General features: G+C 41.5%; 1 protein-coding gene across 5 annotated transcripts in view; it reads right to left on the bottom strand.

The window, feature by feature from the left end:
* The window catches only part of LOC122541362 (signaling lymphocytic activation molecule-like), a 58,278-nt gene that overhangs the window by 22,164 nt on the left and 11,376 nt on the right, over nucleotides 1-24,738 (bottom strand). For all 5 annotated transcript variants that reach the window (XM_087979432.1, XM_087979431.1, XM_087979433.1 and 2 more), the window contains exon 2: nucleotides 2,297-2,635. In XM_087979432.1, the coding sequence (XP_087835558.1) occupies nucleotides 2,297-2,635 (339 nt within the window). The remainder of the gene's footprint in view (nucleotides 1-2,296; nucleotides 2,636-24,738) is intronic.

Genomic DNA, 24,738 nt, shown 5'->3' with positions numbered 1-24,738 from the left:
AGGAGGATCACCAGGATGTTGCCTGGTATGAAGGGCATTAGCTATGAAGAGAGGTTGAATAGATTAGGATTATTTTCATTAGAAAGACAAAGGTTGAGCAGGGACCTGACAGAGTTTTCAAAATCATGAGAGGTATAGACAGGGTGGATAGCAAGAAGCTTTTGCCCAGAGTGCAGAACTCAATTAATAGGGGTCACGAGAGAGAGGAAAGGTTTAGAGGAGATATGCTTGGAAAGTTCTTTACGCGAGGATGATGGGAGCTTGGAATGCATTGCCAGCGGAAGTGGTAGAGACAGGAATGATAGCATCATTTGGGAAGTATCTAGACAGATACATGAATGGGCAAGGAGCAGAGGGATACAGATCTTTAGAACATAGATGGCAGGTTTAGATAGAGGATTTGGATCAGCGCATGCTTGGAGGGCTGAAGTGCTTGTTCCTGAGCTGTAATTTTCTTTGTTCTTTGTTTTTGTTCTTTAACTCTGGCACTGTAAGGCAGCAGTGCTAACCACTGAGCTACCATGATACCCCCACAATGATGAGTGAAAACTCCCATTTTTCCACAATGATAAATGAATTAATTAAATAAGACTAATTAAAAAGAACTTTAGCATACCTCTTTGCATTGGATACTGGATAGTATTCATTGATATATTGCTTAGTTACATTGTCTGTTATTCACGACAATGATAAGTTGCATTTATATAGCAAGTTTAAATGCAGTGAACCACTCCAAGTGATTTATAGAGTGTTCTCAGAGAGAATTTTAGACTGAATTAAACAGGAAATACTGGGACTGAAGACCAAAAACTGGGTTGATAGCACATTGGTTGGAATGGTTGTCCAAAACCCTTGGTCAGTGGTCTCATGACCAGCTCAACTAAATGTAGAATAAATAAAGTAGCATTACAACTCAGCACTTTGAAATGACTGCATTATCATAACAAATCAAATCATCTAATTCACAGACACGCTTTAGGGAAAAGAAACGTACTGTCATTATCTGGTCTTAATGCGACTCAGGAGCTACAACACTATTCTGGATTAGTGGTGCTGGAAGAGCACAACAGTTCAGGCAGCATCTGAGGAGCAGTAAAATCGATGTTTCGGGCAAAAGCCCTTCATCAGGAATACAGGCAGAGAGCCTGAAGGGTGGAGAGATAAGTGAGAGGAGGGTGGGAGTGGGGAGAAAGTAGCTTAGAGTACAATAGGTGAGTGGGTGTACAATAGGTATGGGTGCAGTCTCCCCAATGTAGAGGAGACTGCATCAGGAGCAACGGATACAATAAATGATATTGGTGGATGTGCAGGTAAAACTTTGATGGATGTGGAAGGCTCCTTTAGGGCCTTGGATGGAGGTGAGGGAGGAGGTATGGGCGCAGGTTTTGCAATTCTTGCGGTGGCAGGGGAAGGTGCTAGGATGGGATGGTGGATTGTAGGGGGGCATGGACCTGACCAGGTAGTCACGGAGGGAACGGTCTTTGCAGAAGGCGGAAAGGGGTGGGGAGGGAAATATATCCCTGGTGGTGGGGTCTGTTTGGAGGTGGTGGAAATGTCGGCGGATGATTTGGTTTATGCGAAGGTTGGTAGGGTGGAAGGTGAGCACCAGGGGCGTTCTGTCCTTGTTACAGTTGGAGGGGTGGGGTCTGAAGGCGGAGGTGCGGGATGTGGACGAGATGCGTTGGAGGGCATCTTTAACTACGTGGGAAGAGAAATTATGGTCTCTAAAGAAGGAGGCCATCTGGTGTGTTCTGTGGTGAACTGGTCCTCCTGGGAGCAGATACGGCAGAGGCGGAGGAATTGGGAATACGGGATGGCATTTTTGAAAGAGGTAGGGTGGGAAGAGGTGTAATCCGGGTAGCTGTGGGAGTCGGTGGGTTTGTAAAAATGTCGGTGTCAAGTCGGTCATCATTAATGGAGATGGAGAGGTCCAGGAAGGGGAGGGAGGTGTCAGAGATTGTCCAGGTAAATTTAAGGTCAGGGTGGAATGTGTTGGTGAAGTTGATGAATTGCTCAACTTCCTCGTGGGAGCACGAGGTGGCGCCAATGCGGTCATCAATGTAGCGGAGGAAGAGGTGGGGAGTGGCGCCGGTGTAACACTACCTTTGACTCAACAGCCATCAGAAGTGAGCTCTCAGTTATATTCCAGAAAGTGATCTGCCAAGGCCAATTAAGTTCAGGTAACAAAATGCTGGCCTTGCCAGCAGCACATCCCTCCTATATTTGAAAGAAAGGGCAGCTCTTATGGAGGGTCTTAAAGCATCTGCCTCATATTTAGTCAAAAAAGTCAAAATACCATATACTCGCAATTCCATCAGTTCTACATGGACTTCCTGTCCTGATCTTGCATTAACTTCATACCATCCTTCGTCACTTTTCATCAGAGTCTGTATTTCCAGACTGTAGTCGGCAAGGTTTAATCGGAACCTCTCTTTAAAACCATTGCTACATTCTGCTGGGTTGTTTCGGGCTTTGTTACAGATTTGAATTTTTTTCCCAGTGGATGAACTTCTGAAGTCCCAAGTAAGTATCAATGGGTCTGGCCATGGAATATGTACTGACAAAGCTAATGACTGTCCCAGGCTTCCATTCAGTAAGTGTGAAGACGTTGGAATCCCATCAGCCTGTGCGAGACCTGGGGAGCAGAAAAATAACAAACAATAAGTGTCTTTAGCTTTGGTTAGTTTGTATTTATTGCTTTGCTAAAGATCTTCCATTACTGCAGTTCCAAACTGAGGCTGAAAGTATCCTCATATCTTAAGTGAAATGCATTTTGTATAGTTCCCTTCACGACAAAGCAGATGCTATTGACAAGATACCACAGATGTTGCTCCTCTCCGTGATTATTATAACAAGAGGAAGAAACTCATTCAGAACCTTATCACTTCTCTGGTTAAATTTATTCACTAACTAAACTGGAAAGATATCTCAGAGAGATGCGCAAACACTAATATAGCATCAATCAGAAGCCTTGCTGTGAAATTAGATAAATCTTCAGTGTGACAGTTTCACTCATGATCATTGTACCCCAATCATTGACCCATAGCAAACCCATTAGCACAGAATAAGAATAATTTGCAATTAAACACTGCGCAGTCATCTTATAATGTAGGAAATGCAGAATCCTGTTTTCATACATAAACAATGTGATGGTGCCAAAACAATGCATTTAATGGTGTAGGTTGAAAGAAATTATTGGTCAAGACAGAAGGGAGAATTCCACCACTCCCCACCCAAAATAGCCAGGAACATCTTTCACATCTTTCCAAGGGAGGAGATAGGGCCTTAGTTTAATGAGTAAAATGAAGTTATCATAATCGCAGAAGGCCTTAGGCTGCTCTCTCATTTGACAGAGATGACTGGTGGTGAGTGTAATCTGACGGTCACCATGCCTCAGATGAGGGACAAGGTTCAGAAGGTGGGACCTTCACTTTGACCTCAGCTCACGTGGAAATTGAACTCACGCTGTTAACCCAAAGGACCACCAAGAAATAGGAGATGGAGTGGGTCATTCAACCCTTTGGGTCCACTCCACCATTCAAGAGGATCATGGCTGATCTAACATTCCTCAAGTCCAGTTTCCCGCACTTTCCCCATCACCCTTGATTCCCCTACTGATAAAGAATCTATCTATCTCAGTCTTAAATAGACACAAGGACTCTACCCTTACAACTCTCTGTGGTAAGGAGTTCCTAAGGCTCTCAAGCCTCAGAAAATAAATTTCTCCTCATCTCAGTCTTAAATTGGCACTCATTTACTCTCAGGCTGTGCCCTCTGGACTCAGAATCTCTGCATTTATCCTGTCAAGTCCTTAAGAATCTTACCTGTTTCAATGAGACCACCTCTCATTCTTCTAAACTCCAGTGAGTAGAGTCCCAACCTGTTCAGTCTTTGCTCATAAGACAATCACTCCAAAGATCAAGCTTGTGAACCTTCCTTAAACTGCTCCAATGAAATAAAACTTTTCCTTAAAAAAAACACTCATAGTACTCCAGATGTAGTCTCGCCAGCACGTTGTACAGTTACAAATAGACATCCTTACACCTATTATCCACATTGATGTCACTCTGCATCACAAACCAGCTGTCCAGCCAACTAACCAACCTCACCAGTTTAACTATCGATCCATCTGAAGGCTTAGAGATGTGAGTGCCATCACAGCTGACACTTCAACATTCCTGGAGATTATAGTTGGGAGGTGAATTTGGAAGATTGGGGTTGGAGGAAGAACAATCTCATGGAAACCAAAAGTTGGTTGGGTGGGAGCTGAAAGTGGTGGAAAAAATTGCATTATAATCCAAGTTCACTTCCAACCCATTCCACTGAAGGGAAATTGAGGTTATGGTCAGGCAGTGAGTAAAGGGGAGCAGTAAATAAACACACTCGTAAGACATATGTGCAATATTTAAATATGATAAAGAAGTTCCTTTCGCTCTGAGAGCATTATAGACTCATATCTATACTCTTGTCAACTTTTTACCGGCATTGTCAGCCATTTACCGATGAGATAGTAATCCTAATTATGGAAATGTTTGGATAGAAATAATCTGTAGATGGCAGTCCTGAAGTTTTGAAGTGATGGACCTGTGATGATTTTCTTGGCAGATTATTCTACTGTGCAATCACCCTTGGGGAGAGGTGACAGCCTTCCATTAGCCTTCCATTCTGGATATGGACAATCCAGATGACAAAAGGCAGGTGAAGGCAGCTGGATGCAGGAAGCAGATACATTCCATTTCCGGGCCATTTGCCTCACCAAACCCTCAAAATTAGACAGCATTCCCTGACCATTCCAATGACCTACTCTCAATCCAAGAGTAGGTAATTTCTTGACAGAGGCCTCCAGACTCAAACCTTCCTCTGCTCCAGTTAATAGAATTCCCTGCTCACCTCCACTCTCAAACTCAATCTCAGTCTGGTCTCTGCACCATCCCTCTCAGTGTTTTATCCCCAAATCCACCTCTCTCACGCATCCCATCACTCTCAGGTGCAACTCTCCTTTGCTACCTTCCTGCCAAGTGGGGCCAACGGTCTGTATGCCCATTAGCTGCTCAAGCTCTCCTGATCTCACTTATGACAAAACATATTCATCAGCCAAAAATAAAACCAAAGAACTGTAAATGGTTGAAATCAGGAACAAAAACAGAAACTGCTGGAGATGCATCTGACAGCATCTGTGATGAGAAAGCAGTGATCATGTTTCAGATCCACTGACCCTTCTTCAGCAGATCCTGTGCTAAATTCTTTCAGTTTCCCATCTTCAATCCAATCCCTCCACTCCCTCTCTCTTACTCTGCCTCTGAGTAGCAAATAGCAAAGCCCATTGTATTCAGTATTAACACCTAATTTTACACAAACTCTAACAGCACAGAAGGAAATCATTATGTCTGTGACAGCGCTTTTAAAATGTCATCCAATTACTTCACCTCCGAACCCATAGAGGGCAAATTTCCTCATTCATTTTTACAGTTCTTTTTCCCAATCCCTTAATTAACCTGGATGACTGTTTGTGAGACTTGCACGTATGCCCTTACATGTTTATCAGTGGATTTTTGGGTTAGTTTTTAATAGTTTTATGCCCTTCCCATAGCTAGGACACACTTTCAACTTTGCACTCAAGTGTACCAAGGATTTTGTGGAAATTTAATGGAAATAAGTATTGGAAAAGATGTAAAATGTGCTGTAGCTCTTCTTTGCTAGATTTCCCTTTGCACAAAGTCAAATTTATTCCCAAATGGCTGCTAAACCAACACCCCAGTATTGTATTTAGGTGGCTAATTTGAAAAACTGCTGTCTCTCTCGTTATGTTTTGAGGAGAGTGCAGCTAATTCCAGGAGTCAGGGAGTTAACTGAAATATTCTGTGCATACTTCCTACCTGCTGAGTCTGTTTCCTGTCAACCAGCAAAGATTGCAAAGGAAGCTAGTTAGCTGTGGAAAACACACATTTTATCAAGTGACTGGGGCGTGAAGCCAGTTAAAATAAGAATTCTCATCTCAAATGTGAAACTAAAATTCATCATGGAACCATAGATTTATCAACAAAACAGCTAATGTATTTCTAGTACAACTTTTGACACTATCTGGATGATACAGAGTTCACACAATCAAGTCCCTGTACATTAGATGGCTGGAGAACTGGTATAACCACAGGATATAATCATAATTTGCATAAAAATTTGCATAAAAAGCAAATTCCTTTTGGAAGAATCATGGGGTGCTAGTTCAATTTGTGACACTACAAAATCCCACTGGAAACTGACTTCCAGTCACAGATATATCTCTGAGCTGTCACCCTAAGCTTCCTACCTTCAGGTAATTTTGGATCCAACCTCATGTGCTCTTACTATCTCTACTAAGCCATCTTATCAAAGTGTTTCTAAATTCTACATAGGCAACATGAAATGCATTACCCTTACCAACATTTCTAGTTCTCAAAATGTTTAATTCATCTTGTCAAACCCTACCTTCCCTTGACAAATTCCAGCTGACTGTCTCTGAGTGAGCCATGGCGCCAAAAGTGCAGATATATTGTGTCCCTCAGAAATCTTTCTAATAATTTCCCTACAACCAAAGTTAGACTGGCCAGATCCTGATCTATCCCTTACTTTTTAAATATTTTGATAATATTAGCAGTACTCCAATTGTCTGGCATATCATCTATCTCCAGCGAGGATTTGAAAGTTGGTGCTAGGGCCCCTTATATATCCACTTTTGTTTTCCTCATCTCGCTGAGATATATTTCCATGCAGGCCTACACACTTATCCATTTCTCAGTCTGCCAAACTCTCCAGCATCACCTCTCTCTCTGTATTTCTTCTAATATTTCACAGTCCTCCACCCTAACATCAATATTTTATTATCCCTCGAGATAAAGGATATGGAAATTCAAGAAAAGAAAGTCTGCTTTTGACAAATGAGAGGTAGAAAATAAAATGGAGAAACAAGAGGAATATTGAAGATTCACAGGGGAGGCATTTGGCATGCTGGAGGACGGGAGTGCGGCTAATGTTGTGCCTTTACATATGAAAGGCTTTAAGGAGAAGCCTGGGAACTAAAAGCCTGTGAGCTTGACATCGGTGGTAGGTAAGTAGGATTTACATGCATTTGGAGAAGTAAGGACTGATTAGGGATAGTCAACATGGTTTTGTGCAAGGGAAATATTGTCTCAAACCTGATTGAGTATTTTGTGGAAGTAACCAAAAAGATTGATGAGGGCAGATGGGTAGATATTGTTTATATGGATATTAGTAAAGCCTTTTACAAAGTTCCAATGGAAAACTAATTAATAAAGTTAGATCACATGGGATTTAGGGTGAACTTGCCAACTGAATACAAAATTGGTTTGATGGACAGAAACAGAGGGTAGTGATGGAGGGTTGTTTTTTGGACTGGAGGTCTGTGACCAGCAGTGTTCCACAGCAATCAGTACTGAGTCTAATTTTATTTGTCATTTATAGACACTATTTGGATAAAAATATAGGAAACATGATTAGTAAGGTTGTAGATGGCAGTAAAACAATCTTTCAATCTTCCCTAGGCCTATGGGAGGTGCTAGCAGATGCTGCCACCTTGTTTTAGAAAGGTTATAAGGATAAGCCCAGCTATTACAAACCAGTCAGTTTATTTGTTTCAGGTGCTTCAAGAAACAATTATTCAGAACAGATTGAGTAGTGACATAGAAAAGGGGTACAGGAAATAGATTCCTAAAGGGAAAACATATTTAACCTAGCTTGCTGGAGTAGTAACAGAAAGGGTTAATGAACCTAATGCTGTTGATGCGGTGAACATGCTAATGTTGACTAGATATATTTTTGGGTTGGATGGAGGTCTCTAGTGGAGTTCCATGGGGTCGGTATTGGGACATTTGCTTTTCCTCCTATTTGTTAATTACTAAGATCCTGATGTGCAGAAGGCAATTTCAAAGTTTGCAGATAACACAAAACTTGCAGACCTGTGAGAAGGAGTGTTGAACTCCAGAAGGCTCGACAAGTTGGTGGAGTGAGGCAAACAGATCTCAGATGAGGATCAGGGTAGAAAAGTTTTAGATTACTTTGAAAGACAATATAAATAGACAGCACAATTCTAAAGGAGGTGCAAGAAAAAAGGACTTGGGTATACATGTGGAAAAATCACCTAAAATGGCAGCACAGGCAGAGAGAGAATTACCTGAAGCTGAACAACCCAAAAACTGTGAATGCTGGAAGTCAAAAACAAAAACTGCAATTGTTGGAAAAACTCAGCAGCCCTGCTACATTTGAGGAGAGGAATCAGAATTAATGCCTTGGAACCATTCTGAAGAAGGGTCACTGGACCCAAAACATTATCTATGCTTTCTGTCCTCAATTGCTATAAGACCTGCTGAGTTTTCCAAATATGTGAAGCATACAGTGTTCTTGGCTTTATTCATCAGAGAATAGAGTACAAAAGCAAAGAGGTGCTGTTGAACTTGTACAAAACATTGTTAGGCCTCAACTGGGCAGTTCTGGGTACCACATTATAGGAAGGATTTGAACACAATGGAGAGAATGCAAAGGAAGTTTACAGCAATGGTTATAGAAATAAGGAACTCCATGTATGAGAATAGATTGAAGAACGTGGAACCTTTCTTCATGGGAGAAGGCAGCTAAAAGGAGCTCTGATAGAGGTTTTCAAAATCACGAGGAAACTGGATAGCGTAGATAGGGAGAAAATTTCCTACTCATAAAAGGAATGAGGAAATGGGACACAGATTTAAAGTGATCTGCAGAAGAAGCAAGAAAGGAAAAACATTTTCACTCAATGAGCACTTAGGGCATGGACAGGCAGTGACTGCAGGTTCAATTAGGCCATTCAAGAATGCATTGGGTGATAATTTTGTTAAAAACAACATCAAGGATATGGGAAAGAGCAGGAAATTTGCATTAATTAATGATACTTTAACAAGCTGGTGCAACTACAAGGAGCCAAATGGCCTCATTCTTCAATGAAAAACTTTTGTGACTCCACCTATGTGATTTTATGATGTTGAAAAGGCTACACACTGTGCCCTATTCCTCCAAGGTCTGTGCGGGACAGTAACTTCCTGAACAAGACGTCAATGGGTGCACGCATTGATCAGCGATACTATTGATACATAGTCACTGTAATGACTTAGTAATTGAATAGATGAGTGTCATATTGAATGACTCACTAATGGCCCTGGGTTCCATTCACGATGACAGTAGCTGCATTCAATATCACAAGCCTCAGAGCTAGTGAGGAATGAGAGGATAACATCACAACAGTTGCTAATTGGAATCACAAAACCTGTCTATTGATCTCATCTGGAAGATCCAGATATAGGAGTCATGTGAGGATGTCAGTGTTTTTGGCTGTGACAGCCTCCAAAGCCAAATAATCTATGATCACTTACTGTCTGCGCTTACACACAAAGGATGAGCAGTTGGCGACCTGACTAGTTTACATTGAGGGCCCTTACCCAGCATGATCTAATGGTTTTGAGCAAGAGAAGTAGAGACAATTAGATTTGGGGATGAGCATACTGAAGATGGATGTGACCAGGTGCTATTGGATTGCCTGAATCAGGCCTAACCTAAAATCGTTCGCACCCACAATAAATCAAGGAGTGACACCTGCAAAGAAAATGGTGAATCTGACTGACAGCAACTGTAATCAAGTTGGTTACAGTTAGCCATTGTCTGTATCTCATGTTTCCACAAATCACAGAAACCACAAAAATGTTGAAGCTAGGGAGAAATGCAAACTTGTGAAAGTTCAGGTAGATTGATTACTTTGTGTGGAGGGGGAGCATTTTGCAGGATCAGATGAGTGGAGCAGAAATGCAAATACGTTATACTTGGTCTATATCATAACAGTGAGGTTCAGAGTTTCTTTCCCCAGACTCTATGACTCTTTATTGTGCACTGTATATATGTTCCACCGCTCACAATCTAGAGGGCAAGTCTTTTCTATTGGTGGGATAGTGTTCAGTATCGAACCTCCCTAAGTGATTGCAAGTGGGACATGAAACACTGAAGTTTAATAATCCAACTCCTTTAACCTTCAGTTCACACAAGTATTCACAGCAGGTAAATATATGAGATCAGCACTACTGTTCAGTTCTGGCATTCAAGTCACCTTGTTCTGCCCTTATCTCTCTGTTATAATACGAAGTGTTTAATATAACTCATCACTGTCTGCCAAATGTGGACTAGCAAAAGGTTCTATACAAATTTGATATAACTATTTTTAATTATATTCCTATAGTACCAAGTGTTTTATATGCTTTTTGTGAAGGCCTTACCAGCTCTTGCTTTATGACTCTCTGACAGCTGTTAATCCAGAACCTGACTCTAATGTTTTGGTGACATGGATTCAAATCCAACCATAGTAAATGGCAAAATTGAATTCAATGTATTTTTAAAAGTCTCCAATAAAAGAAACGCTAGGCCAATTGTGGCTTTGGCAATACCATTGATTATTGAAAAACACCCATGTGGTTCATCACTGCCCTGTGGGAGGGAAATCTGTACTCTTTACCTGGTCTAGCCTACATGTGACTCCAGCCCCACAGCAAGGTGGTTTATTCTTAACTACGCACTGGGCCACTAGGGATACACAAAAGATCCCAGCCTTAATGGAAACTCTCATATCCCATTGGCGAATGAAACAAAAACAGCTTTGTCCTTCCAATGAATTAAATATGAACGGCTGCAATGCACAACATATGCAGCAGCCTCTGAAGACGAAGTCTATCACAGACTGGAATGTAGATAAAATGGGTAAACTACAAATGCTCAAAACTGAAGTTCGTCAGCCATGGAGCCTTACATTGGCCTCAAAATACACATACTGTCTTAATTATTTAATACACTGTTACACTGTAGGCAAATAAGCAAGGACAGTGGCTAAATTTAAGCACGTGATTTAACGAACAGTAGATGAGATGACTGACCAACTTTATGGTTTGTTGATTATGTCAATTCAAATGGACAAAGGTCTGTTTCCGTGCTGTACATCTCTATGACTCAATGACAATGCTGCCATCTAAAAAAGCTGCTTTTTGACTTCCTCCACTTTCAGGCTTTCATGCATGTGGGTGTAACTTTTGTGTAAATATTTGAATCCGGCAGGTGCTGGGAACTGCAGTAGCCAATATCAATACGCTCCTAATTAACTAATACTGCACTATATAGCAGCTGTTTCTATTTGCTAATCTCGCACGTTGGACCATGGAGTGAGCTGAAATGTGTGACACATTAAAAGAGAACATCTGTCCATGTTTTCAACAATTATTTAGCCAAAACAAATTTTTGTTTCACAAAAAACAGTGCAGTGCATTTGCACTAAAATGTTTCCTCCCAGCCTTTGAGGTACAACAGGATTTGAATAGGTATGTCAAATTCAGCCAACACCAGTTCCTGCACAGTGTAAACTGCAACCTGAGTCACTACCTGCAGTTGGGGTAATATGGTTTCCTTACAAAACCACTTAATGTTTTTGTTTTGCATACAGACACCTATTCCAGTTATAATCAGTCAAAGAAGGAACTGTTGTAAGGTTGCAAACCATGAAATAGTGTAAAGAAACTGAGCGTTTGTACAGATCTTTGCAGAGATAGTGAAGGCAAGACATCACCTTCTGAAGTGGTTATGTCCATTACATGTGGCTACAAAATGCACTGCAGAATTTCACCAAACATCCTCAGACAGCACCTTACAAACCCACGACAATTTCCACCTGGAAGGACAAGGTTAGCAGATATATGGGAACACCACCATCTTCAGGTTCCCCTCCAAGCAACACACCATCTTGACAAGGGAATTTATCACCATTCCTTCGCTGTCGATGGGCCAAAAACCTGGAGTTTCCTCCCTAACGGTATTGTGGGTCAACCCACAACAAGTGGAGTGCTGCAGTTCAAGAGGTCAGCTCACCATCATCTTCTCAAGGGCAACAAGGGATGAGCAATAAATGTTGGCCCAGCCAGTGACACACACATTGCACAAATGAATAATGGAAATTAAAATTCTGGCTGTTTACTACATATTGATGACCATTAATTGAATTTGGTCTGCTGTTTTTTATCTGTATCAAGTGCCCGTCCTCTTGCTATCCCGTGGGGAGACTGAGGATTGGACTCTGGATGTTTAGATGCTTTAAGTTAACTGTATGGCATACTTAAATGAAGCAACAGACTGTGCCAGTTCCTGAAGTATTAAACCTCATTACCACTTACTGGAGACATGAAGGAAAGTAACAAATAACTTACAGTTTGGTCACTGCATTATAGAAAGGATATGATTGCATTAAAAAGAATGCAGAGTAAATTCACCAAGATGTTGCTGATTGAAGTGATCCTGCTATAAAGATAGACTAGATTAGCCAACGTGGTTTTCTTTAGAACAGAGAAGACTGATGGGGGTATCCAATTGATGGGTACTAGGTTCTGAGGGGCATAAACAGGGTAGATAGGAAAAACCTTTCCTTTTAATACAGGGATCAAAAACCAAGGGCCACAATTTTAAAGTAAGGAGCAGGAGGTTTAGAGGAAATCTAAGAAATTTTGCTTCTTCCTAGAGACTTGTGTTCTGGAATCCACTGCGTGAAAGAGTGGTAGAGGTAGGAAGCATCAAGTTAGTTAAGACTGTTTAGATGATTACTTGAAATGCCATAGAATCCAAGACTACAGGCTAGGTGCTCGGAAATGGAATTAGAACAGATGGATGGTTGATGATTGGCACAGACATGATGGGCCAAAAGGTCTCATTCCCTGCTGTAAAGCTCCATGGTTTTATCGTTTACATCATATTTCATGACCTCCGTATGTCCCACAGTGTTTTACAGCCAGAAAAGGACTTTTTGAAGAGGGACAGTGTTTCAGTGTGTGTTCTGAAGAAGGGTCACCGGACACAAAATGATAACTCTGCTTTCTCTCTACAGACACTACCAGACCTGCTGAGATTCTTCTCCTATTTCTGTTTTTGCTTCATTTCTTTCCTTGTGTTTTTTTTGCATTATCATGAGCTGTTTCAGAATATACAGAGGATGAGAGTGGGGTGAAAATGAACCTGTGCAGAAGTGAAACAGATAAAGTAGACAAAATACTGAACTAGTAGAGATAGGTAGCCACTGAGCTTGTGTATTATTGTGTAATATGGATCCAGAGCAGTTAACATCATCAGCAATCAAATTAACTGACAAGTTTCATTTCCATACTTTGGATAGTTCATGTCTCAATATCATTGCATCCTTCCCCCACTTGGTTTTAGAGGTGTAGCTAGTCCTGTATGTATTGGAAATTTGGTCACATTAGGAAAGAAAGTACGTGCCAAAAATCATGCCAAATATGTCTAACTCTAAAACCTCCAAAACTACTCCCAAAGACTTGATTTGAAGATGCTGGTGTTGGACTGGGGTGTACAAAGTTAAAAATCACATAACACCAGGCTTTAGTCCAACAGGTTTATTTGGAAGCACTAACTTTCAGAGTGCTGCTCCTTCATCAGGTGGTTGTGGAGTATAAGATCATAAGACACAAAATTTATAGGAAAAGTTTACAGTGTGATGTAACTGAAATTAAATATTGAAAAAGACCTGGATTGTTTGTTAAGTCTCTCATCTTTTAGAATGAACATGTTGGTTTCAGTTCTTTCATATGTAAATTGCAGAACTTTTTTTAAAGTTACATTCTCAAGTGAACTTTAACAATAGGTACCTTGTTAGCCCAGATAATGCATTTAGGAGTAAAGTGCCCTGTGTGAGACTGTCCGTGCCACAATGTTCAGACTGATTCTAATCTAAAAAATAGACTTACAGAATCTTACATGGATTCATGCAGTTTTTGAGCAAAATAAAATGTAATTCTGCAAGTACAAATTCACCCCAAAGACTTGACTTTGTAAATTGTAAAATGAGAACTCCCAACATGGGTGAGAATGGTCACCATTTTGAAACATGAAAAATGTAACATAATTAAATCATTTTAAATTTAGTTTTACTGTAACAATCAGTCATACAAATATATTTTAACCACAATCATTGAGTTTTAAAATCATTGAACCCATTGTTTACAACATCCTGCATGCAATACACAGTCCATCAGATTGATTCTCTTTGGCCATGGCAGTACCAAAGCAATCTCACTCTCGATCAGATGTAGTGACTCCATTTTAAGAAGCCCCCCTTCTTAACGGAGAAAGGTCATCTTACTCTCCATTTGCTGAGTTTGATATTAATTCATCAAGATCCTCTTAACTGTATCAATAATATCAATTCAGAACATTAATAAGCTGCAACATTACAAAGGCCATTTGGACAGCTATTCAACTTGACCCATTCTCTTCCATTCAACTCTTATCATCGACGTGCACGAAAAAAATCCTGCAGGACGGTTAACAGTGATTTTACTTTTGAAAGTTACTATAGGCCTCAATATTGAACAGGCTATTATCACTGTATATGTTCTCATGCATTTTGATTTTTACTGTTTCCTTCCACTCAAATGTCAAAGGTTGGACATACAGAAATTCACAGGCGCTTCATCTATATTGGTATGTGACTGAATGGGTTTTTGTGTGGTGACCACTTCCTGACAGGGGGTCACAGTTGCCTGGCCAGCTGAGTTTATATTTCACAGTGACGCCAATACCACAGATTCCATTCCTGCATCGCTCAGGTTACAATGAACGTCTTGCCTTCTCAACCTCAGCCCTTGCCTGAAGTGTAATGATGCTCAGATTAAACTGACCACCGGCTATCTGTCTCTCTAATGATACTGTGTAATGATGGTGACTTTACCTTTACCACTTCCTGGTGAATTAGTGGAAACTGTTCATTTTATGTGAAGGCATGTTGGTAGATTCTAAGTAATTACTGTCTGCTGCTGTAACACCAAACGACTATGATCCATAAAGCAGCCACAAGGTCTCGTCTCTGCTCATCACCATGCAATGCAAAGTCTTCTCTTTGTGGGTATCTGTTAAACTCCCACTCATCTTTGCAAACACAGCCCCTGTCATTTTCCCTTGATCTCCTTTGTCAAATACAGAACATAAAATATGTATACCTAAGTTGACAGATCAAGGCTGAGTACAAATACAAATATTGAATTTCATAGGTAAGAGGTTGTGAGGAAGTGATTTGTGTCAGACTGATACAAAATTATGATTTTAGCATCAAAAGAAAGTTGCCTTCTGCTAGATTAATCTACATTGCATGATCTGAAGCACTATAAGCAGTTTTGATCCCCTGTGTGAAGTTTGAACATTCTTCCCATGTCTGTGTAGGTTTCCTCCGGGTGCTCTGGTTTCCTCCCACAATGCAAAGATATGCAGGTGAATTGGCCATGCTAAATTGCCAATAGTGTTCAGGGATGTGTAGGTTAGGTGCATTAGTCAGGGGGAAATGTAGAGTAACAGGGTAGGGCAATGGGTCTAGGTGGTTTACTCTTCAGAAGCTCCGTGTGGACTTGTTGGGCAGAAGGGCCTGTTTCCACACTGTAGGGATTCTATGATCTAATTAAGGAATGAGAAAAAGATCATTTAATTGGAGGCAACTCAGAGAAGTTTCACTAGGATGATCTCTGGTATAGAGGGATTGTGTTTTGACCAAAGACTAAACAGGTTGGGACTATATTCACTGGAGTTCAGAAGAATGAGAGGTGATCTCATTGAAGTATAAAGGATTCTTAAGGGGTTTGGTGGGGTAAATGCTGAGAGAATGTTTCTCCTCATGGAAGAGTCTCAGACCAAAGAATCTCAGGAATGAAAATTTAAGTAACAGATGGGTGAGAATTTCTTCTCTCAGAGAGTTGCAAGCTTTTGACATTCTTTGCTAAAGAGAGCTGAGGGGATAGAGTCCCTTTGTATATTTAAGGCTGAGATAGACAGATTCTTGATCAGTCAGGGAATCAAGGGTTACGGGGAAAGGGCAGGAAAGTGGACAGAAGAAATATTGATCAGCAATGATCCTATTGAATGGTGGAGCAGCCTTGAAGGGCTGAATGGCCTACTCCTGTTCCTATTCCTTCTGGTCGTATTTGCTAGTGTTAATAAAGGTTGGCAAAATTGTTCCATATTCTTTGAGGGAAAGTAATGTTAATCTGCAGCTGAAAAGTGAATGACTGATCAAGAACAAAAGATACTTGACTGTTGCTTGTGTGATCAATGTTTCCTCCACCCTACATCAGCATTTCTCATTTGTTTCAGGGCCTTTCAATTGTAATGCAACTGTATTTGAGGCTGACCTACATCATTTCTTTGGGCCTTAGGCTGGATACAAGGATGGGCACAACAGAAATGCCTGAAGTGAGTATTCTAAAAGTTAGCCCCTTCCGCACAGAGAGTGGGGCGAGAAAACACAGCCCCCTTTTTAATGGGTTTGGAGGGATACAGGCCGAGTGCTGGCAGGTAGCACTAGATTGGGTTGGGAATCTGGTCAGCATGGACGAGTTGGACCGAAGGGTCTGTTTCCATGCTGTACATCTCTATGACTCTATGACTGGATTTGTTCAGGGCATTTGCATTTTACTGACTGGACTGCCATTCATTGTCCAACTCAAATTACCCTTCAGCTGCAGTGAGCTGCCTTCTTGAACTGCGGTGAAGGTACTCTCCAGTGGTGCTGTGAAGGCGTTACAGAGTGTTGACTCAGTGACAATGAAGAAACAGGCTCTCAGAGATAGTGGTGGAGGCGAATACAATTTTGTCACGGATGGGATAGGTAGGGAGGGATACAAACCAAGTGCAGGCAAATGGGACAAGATTAATTGTAAAAACTGAACAGCATGGACAAATTGGGCTGAAGGACCTGTTTCCATGCTGCAAACCTCTATGACTCTATAAGAGAGGTAGGGTTCCAAATGAGGAGGATGAGTAGCTTGGAGGGAAAGTAGTAGTTTCATAGAACATAGAACAGTACAACACAGTATAGGTCCTTCAGCCCGCAATGTTTTGCCAACCTTTTTATCCTATTCTAAGAACAAACTCATCTACATGCCATTCATTTTACTATCATCCATGTGCCTACCCAAGAATCGCTTAAATGCCCCTAATGTATCTGACTACTACCACTACTGGCAGGGCATTGCACACACCCACCACTCCTTGTGTAAAGAACCTGACTCTGACAGCTCTCCTAAACGTTCCTCCAACCATCTTTAAATTATGCGCCCTCATGATAGCAATTTCCACCTGGGAAAATGTCCCTGGTTATCCATTCTACCTATGCCTCTCATTATCTTGTACACCTCCATCAAATCACCTCTCATCCTTCTTCACTCAAATGAAAAAGGCCCTAGCTCCCTCAACCTTTCTTCATAAGGCATGCCCTCCAGTCCAGGCAGCATCTTGGTAAATCTCCTCTGTGCCTTGTCTAAAACTTTCACATTTCCTATAATGAGGCAACCAGAACTGAACACAATATTCCAAGTGTAGTCTAACCAGGGCTTTATAAAGCTGCAGCATAACCTCATGCCTCTTTAACTCAATCCTCCTGCTAATGAAAGATATCACACCTTATGCCTTCTTGACAACACTATCAGATTGAGTGGCAACTTTGAGAGATCTATGGACGTGGACCCCAAGATCCCTCTGTTCCTCCACACTGCCAAGAATCCTGTCTACAATCTGCATTCAAATTCAACCTTCCAAACTGAATCACTTTACACTTTTCCAGATTGAACTCCATCTGCCACTTCTCAGTCCAGCTCTGCATCCTCTTAATGTCCTTGTGTAACCTACAACAGTCCTCCACACTATCCACAATTTATATCATCAGCAAACTTACTAACCCACCCTTCCACGTCCTCATCCAAGTCATTTATAAAAATCACAAATAGCAGGTGTCCCAGAACAGTTCCTTGTGGAACACCATTGGTCACTGAGCTCCAGGCTGAATACCTTCCACCTACTACCACCCTATATCTTCGATGGATCAGTGAATTCTGTATCCAGACAGACAAATTTCTTTGTATCCCATGCCTCCTTACTTTTTGAATGAGCCTACTATGGGGAACCTTATCAAATGCCTTGCTAAAATCCATGTACACCACATCCACTGCTCTACCTTCATCAATGTGTTTTGTCACATCCTCAAAGAATTGAATACGGCTTGTGAGGCATGATATGCCTCTCACAAAGCCATGCTGACTATTTCTAATCAAATTATGCTTTCATTGCCCTTGTCTTACTGGGTGCCTTGATTTACAAGTTTAGAAAGATTTGCCAAAGGATCCAGAGTGAATTGCTGCAGTGCATCTTGTAGATCATGCACACTGCTGTTGCTGCTTTGGTGGTGGAGGAAGTGAACATTGAAGGTGGTGAACGAGTGCTAATCGAATAGGATGCTTTATGCTGGATTGTGTTGAGTTTCTTGAGCATGGCTGGAGCTGCATTTATCCAGGAAAGTGGAAAGTTTTTCACCAGACTTGTCTGGGAACTAGGCAGACATGGGCAAATACAACTTTAGATTAGTGGCCCAACAAGTCCACACCAACCCACCAAAGCGTATACCACCCAGACCCATACTCATACATTTACCTCTTCACCTAACACTATGGACAATTTAGCATAGTCAATTCACCTAACCTGCACATTTTTGGATTGTGGGAGGAAACCGGAGCACCCGGAGGAAACCCACACAGGCACGGGGAGAATGTGCAAACTCCACACAGAGAGTCGCCTGAGGCGGGAATTGAACCCGGGTCTCTGGCGCTGTGAGGCAGCAGTGCTAACCACTGTGCCACCGTGCCGCCCAAGGATGATTGAATGGAAAAGCGTGAAGTGATGGACTTTGTTAAGAAGAATATGAAGAGACAATTTGAACTAAAAAGAAACATAATTTCATATGGAGTGCAAGAACTAAGAGTGACTTAGGTATGGAAAAGACAGACTTTGGAAAACAGCAGGACAGACTTAAAAAGCTATTCATATTGTTTTTTGAGCAATCTTGAAATAGAGTACAAAACCAAAGAAAGAGTTAGAAGAAAGACCTGTAATATACTTAACAAAACCACTTGGTGTCTCAAAGCAGTTTGCAGAAAATTAGATACGTTATGAAGTGCAGTTATTGGTGCAATATTGGAAAAGTATCAGTCAATTTGTGGCTCAGTTGAAAACCTCTTCAGAAAGTCAGCACCCAAGGTATTGCAGCTCGCTCAGTCACGACACTGGAATGTTAGGATGAGTTATTGTGCGCAAGAGTTGGAGTAGGATTTGAACCAGAAGACTCACAGGTAACTGTCACCAACCGATTTACAACTGTCATACCTTTAATGAAATACTAGGTCACCTTCAGCAATACCATCCTTTTGGATGGACTTCAAGGCCTTGGATATTATGCAGAAAATACATGTATTTGGAAAGGCAAGGACTGATTAGGGATAGACAGCATCGCTTTGTGCATGGGAAATCATGTCTCATGAACTTCATTGACTTTTTTGAAAGAGTAGCAAAGAGGATTAATGAGGGCAGCGGATTAGACATGATCTATATGGACTTTAATAAGGTGTTCGACAAGGTTCTCATGGGAGACCAGTTGGCAAGGTAAGATCTCATGGAATACAGGGAGAATTAGCCACGTGGATACACAACTGACGCAAAGGTAGAAGACAGAGGGTGGTGGAGGAGGGCTGCTTTTTCATACTAGAGGCCTGTGACTAATGGCATGCACAAGGATCGGTGCAGGGTCCACTGCTTTTTGTCATTTATATAAATGATTTGGATGTGAAAATATGAGGTATAGTTAGTAAGCTTGCAGATTCCACCAAAATTGGAGATGTAGTGGACAACAAAGTGGACAATCAGAGCAGAACTTATACACATAATGGTAAAGTCCTAGGTAGTGTTGCTAAACAAAGAGACCTTGGTGTGCAGGTTCATATTGTGAGAAGTGCTTGCGAAAGTTGTTGTTTCTGCAAAAATCACAAGGCTGAGTCATGGAGGGGGGGGAATGTGGTATATGTTAAGCTAGATATGTTTGCGCAAACAGCTACAAGTAGCTGCATCTTGCTTCTGCAAAAATCGCAAGGCGGAATCATGAAGGTGTATACCAAGACATAACTCACCAGAAAGGGAGATGGTCGACTGGTAGAAACAGATGTATTGACATGACAGTTGCAATTGTCATGCACATCGGGAGTTAGTATGAACATGATAACCAAATAAGATCCAGTGTTGCGTCAGCAAAAGTAATAAGACCCAGCTATCGGGGGGCACACTAACAATGATATTATATTATATTTATATTACATTACAGTGTGGAAACAGGCCCTTCGGCCCAACAAGTCCACACCGACCCGCCGAAGCGCAACCCACCCATACCCCTACATTTACCTAACACTACAGGCAATTTAGTATGGCCAATTCACCTGACCTGCACATCTTTGGACTGTGGGAGGAAACCAGGGCACCCGGAGGAAACCCACGCGGACATGGGGAGAACGTGCAAACTCCACACAGTCAGTCGCCTGAGGCGGGAATTGAACCCGGGTCTCTGGCGCTGTGAGGCAGCAGTGCTAACCACTGAGCCACCATGCCGCCCACAGATAGATGTGGTAAGCCATTTAGATTAGCAGCTGCACAGAGCAATACAACTATCAGATATGAAATAAAAGGAGAGTACCGAGAGACTCAACTGTACTGTATAAATTGTAATGTAACCTCCTAATCGTTGTGCCTACTTTATGGTCACCCGGCTTGCAATAATGTACAAATAAAGACCCACTTCAGAATTTGACTCGGACTGAAATTATTGAACAGTGAGCTTCGTTTCTCACAATACTTCCAAGAAAGTAGAGTTGCAGGTCGAAAGGATAGTGAACAAGGTGTACCTGAAGACTCTCAGGTAGCTGCTACCAACCAACCTACAACTGTCATATGACACCTTCATGAAATACTGGTTCACCTTCAACTACATCATCCTCTTGGATGGACTTTAAGGCCTTCGATATTATGCAGAAAACATTTGCTGAAGTAGCATCAGGAATTAGGAAAGGCAGTGTCTCCAATGTCTTCACATAACTGTGGAGTTCTTCTGAATGAAGACAAAGTTAAGTAAAGGTCTGATAGTCATTTATTTTATTCATTAATGGGATATTGACTAGCCTGTATTTGTTGCACATTCCCTAGTTGCCCCTGAGAAGGTGGTCATGCTGTAGGTTAGGACCCCATCAAATTATTTTAAGGTAACCTAGACCCTAACTTTTACTTATTTTAAATGCAAACGTGAAGTACCTGTTCCAGATGCAATGCGACTGGTCAAACTACTCAACATTAGGCAAAACACAATTTGCTTAAGCACTATAGTTAAAATATAACCAAAGAGAAAAGAATTTAGGATAACTTAACTGCACTGGAAAACATATTAACAGATATAGTAAATGTTATGATTAACTGTTTCAATACAGTAAAATCCCATAAACACACCCCTCGGCAAAAAGGAAAATTTGAACACAGATTCTCATGTACCGTTTTCCTGCCCAGGATGCAAAAAAGCATCAACAGAAAATTCAGAGAGAGTAGCAGTCAGGAAACATTCACTGAAGCTTCCAACTCAAATGCGATTGAAAAAAACCAAACTCCAGGATCTGTGAGAGCTGGTCACCCATTCAGACTACTAAAAAAGAAAATCTCAAGGCATCCCAAGCTACTTACATTACCCGATATTGTTGGTCACCTCTTCCTTACAACCCCTCTTCGAAAAAAAACAGGACAAAATAGCCTTTAAAGCTAAAGCATGGTCCCAGTGGTGAACTTCCTTCGTGAACCACTGCAGCCCACATGCTGTAGGTAGACCCACAATACTATTAGAGAGATAATTCCAAGATTTTGATCTGTACCACTAAAGGATGTTAATGTAATTACAAGCAAAACACAAAATCATTGATGATATGGATAAAAAAAGATGCTTAGTTCAGTATAAAAGGGAAGATATCAAGGAAAAAGAGTAAATTTCCAAATTAAAAGCAGCATTTTAATTGATAACCTCTGTGAAACTCACACATTTTGGTCACATGGTAAGTTGCCACTCTTAAAGAACCAACAGAGTTATGCAGCTGCACTTCATTATCTCAGATGTGAGCAGGAGAAACAACTCTTTTGTCACTGTGTTCTATCTCTGCAAAGGAAAGCTATTGCATTTCAGCTTAGCATGCCAACAAAGAGTTACATCTGAGAGAAAAACTGACAAAATCCACAAAGTTTGTAAGGATTAGGTGGACAAAACAGGAAAAACTGGTAACAGATGGTGAGGTTAGAAGTGTACAGTCTGTCATGCCTAGTGTCAGTCTCCTGTGGTTACCCCAATCATTTGAAATTGCTTTTATCATCTGCCCAAGACTGTCAAAAACTACAGAGAGTTATGAATACAGCCCAGCCCATCAGGCAAGTCAACATTCCATCCATCAACTCCACCTATATTTCTCACTGTCTCTGAACAGCGAACATCATCCAAAACCCTTTTCACTCTGATTATAATCTCTTCCCATCTCTTCCATTGGGCAGAAGGTACAAAAGCTTAAACACACATATCAGTAGGTTCACGAACAGCTCTTTACCCACTGTTGTTAGACTTCTGAATGGACCTCTTGAATTTAAAATTTAACATTGATCTTGTTCATTGTGCACCTTCTCTGCAGCCGTAACATTATATTCTTTGCGCTGTTCCATTACCCCAATGCACTTGGTATGATATGATCTGACTGTACTGCGCGCAAAACGGAAACTTTTCTCTGTACCTAGGTACATGTGGCAATAATAAATCAAAGATTGAGCAGGGCAAGTGTCGCTTTCTGAAAAACCAATTTTACTGTTTGATTCACTTTATAATGTAACTTAGAGGAAGAGTCAGATCATAGGGCATTTCCGTTCAACGTTTCCACATGATATTACAGGGAAATTCCAGCGTCGCGTTTTCTTGCTCATTTAACAAACGGTAACTTGATGACTAACTACACTTTTAAAAACAATATATTGTATGCAATTTGCACTGCTCTGTCTTTTGAAAGGACTTCCAGAAAATTATATTTTAGAGTTTGCTTTGGCAGTTACATGATGAGTAGAAAGTGAGGACTACAGATTTGGAGATCAGTCAAGAATAGGGTGCTGGAAAAGCACAGCAGGTCAGGCAGCATCCAAGGAGCAGGAGAATCGACGTTTCAGACATAAGTCCTTCATCAAGATTACCGATCAAGGGCTTATGCCCGCATCGTCAATTCTCCTGCTCCTTGGATGCTGCCTGACCTGCTGTGCTTTTCCAGCACCCCACTCTTGACAGTGACATGATGATAATAACATTCAATCCTACATCAAGCCATGTTTTTCTTTCTTTTAGTGATATTCCTTGGATAAATGTGTCTGAGTGATGTCTCAATAGGGAAACTGTGACCTAGATCATAGAACCCCAACAATGTGGAAGCACCCATTCGAGTCCACACTGACCCTCTGAGCAGCAACCTGCCCAGACCCACGCCCATAACCTTGCACTTCCCATGGTTAATCCACCTAACATGCACACCCTGAACACGATGGACAATTTAGCATGGCCAATCCACCTAACCTGCATATCTTTGGACTGAGACAGGAAACTGGAGTTAACCCACACAGCCACAGAGAGAATGTGTCAGCTCGGCACAGACAGTTGCCTGAGGCTAGAATTAAACCCAGGTCCCTGGTGCTATGAGGCAGCGGTACTAACCACTGAGCCACCGTGCTGGCCCGAGTGTTGCCGTTAGTGTTTAAAAGTAGCTGAAGTGCAAAACTGATAAACTTAGCAGCAGTTCAAGCAAAGTGTCGAAACAGAACTGTAATTGCGTATTAACTTGAATAAAATGTGGACTACATGAAATTTTATGGTGCCTGGTCAAAATTGGGCAATTAAGCCACCACTTACTGCGACATCCGGTCTTGATTTATCTGTCAACCACCACATGCAACACTTCTTGGAAGAGGAGCCGAGGGTGGCAAAGACACAACATACTTTTTCACCAAGAATAGCTTGTAAGTACTATCACTGACTGTGTTTGCTACTTTTTAAAGAATAAAGCTGCAAGACAAGACGTCGAGTGGATGGCGAAAAATCAACATGTTTGGCTTTGCCCTCACCTATAATTCCAATCACAAATGTGCTTGCATGAGACATTTTACCATCATCATCACTGCCTTTATCTTTCACTGTGGGCACCTTCATAACCTGCCCCACTTGCTCCACCTCCCACTCAGTCAACAATTTAGAAACCACATGTTTCCAGCTCCTTTCAATTATAGAGTCATAGAGATGTACAGCATGGAAACAGACACTTCGGTCCAACCCGTCCATGCCGACCAGCTATCCCAACCCAATCTAGTCCCACCTGCCAGCACCCGGCCCATATCCCGCCAAACCCTTCCTATTCATATACCCATCCAAATGCCTCTTAAATGTTGCAATTGTACCAGTCTACACCACATCCTCTGGCAGTTCATTCCATACATTTACCACCCTCTGCAAGAAAGAGTTGCCCCTTAGGTCTCTTTTATATCTTGCCCCTCTCACCCTAAAACTATGCCCTCTGGTTCTGGACTCCCTGACACCAGGGAAAAGACTTTGTCTATTTGTCCTATCCATGACCCTCATAATTTTGGAAACCTCTATAAGGTCACCCCTCAGTCTCCGACACTCCAGAGAAAATAGCTCAAGCCTGTTCAGCCTCTCCCTATAGCTCAAATCCTCCAACGCTGGCAACATCCTTGTAAATCTTTTCTGAACCCTTTCAAGTTTCA

The sequence above is a fragment of the Chiloscyllium plagiosum genome, unplaced genomic scaffold (assembly GCF_037043375.1).
Source record: "Chiloscyllium plagiosum isolate Xiang-an unplaced genomic scaffold, Cpla_swu_hap1 HiC_scaffold_35, whole genome shotgun sequence".
Lineage (NCBI taxonomy): Eukaryota > Metazoa > Chordata > Chondrichthyes > Orectolobiformes > Hemiscylliidae > Chiloscyllium > Chiloscyllium plagiosum.
This window is presented reverse-complemented; position numbering and strand designations above follow the sequence as displayed.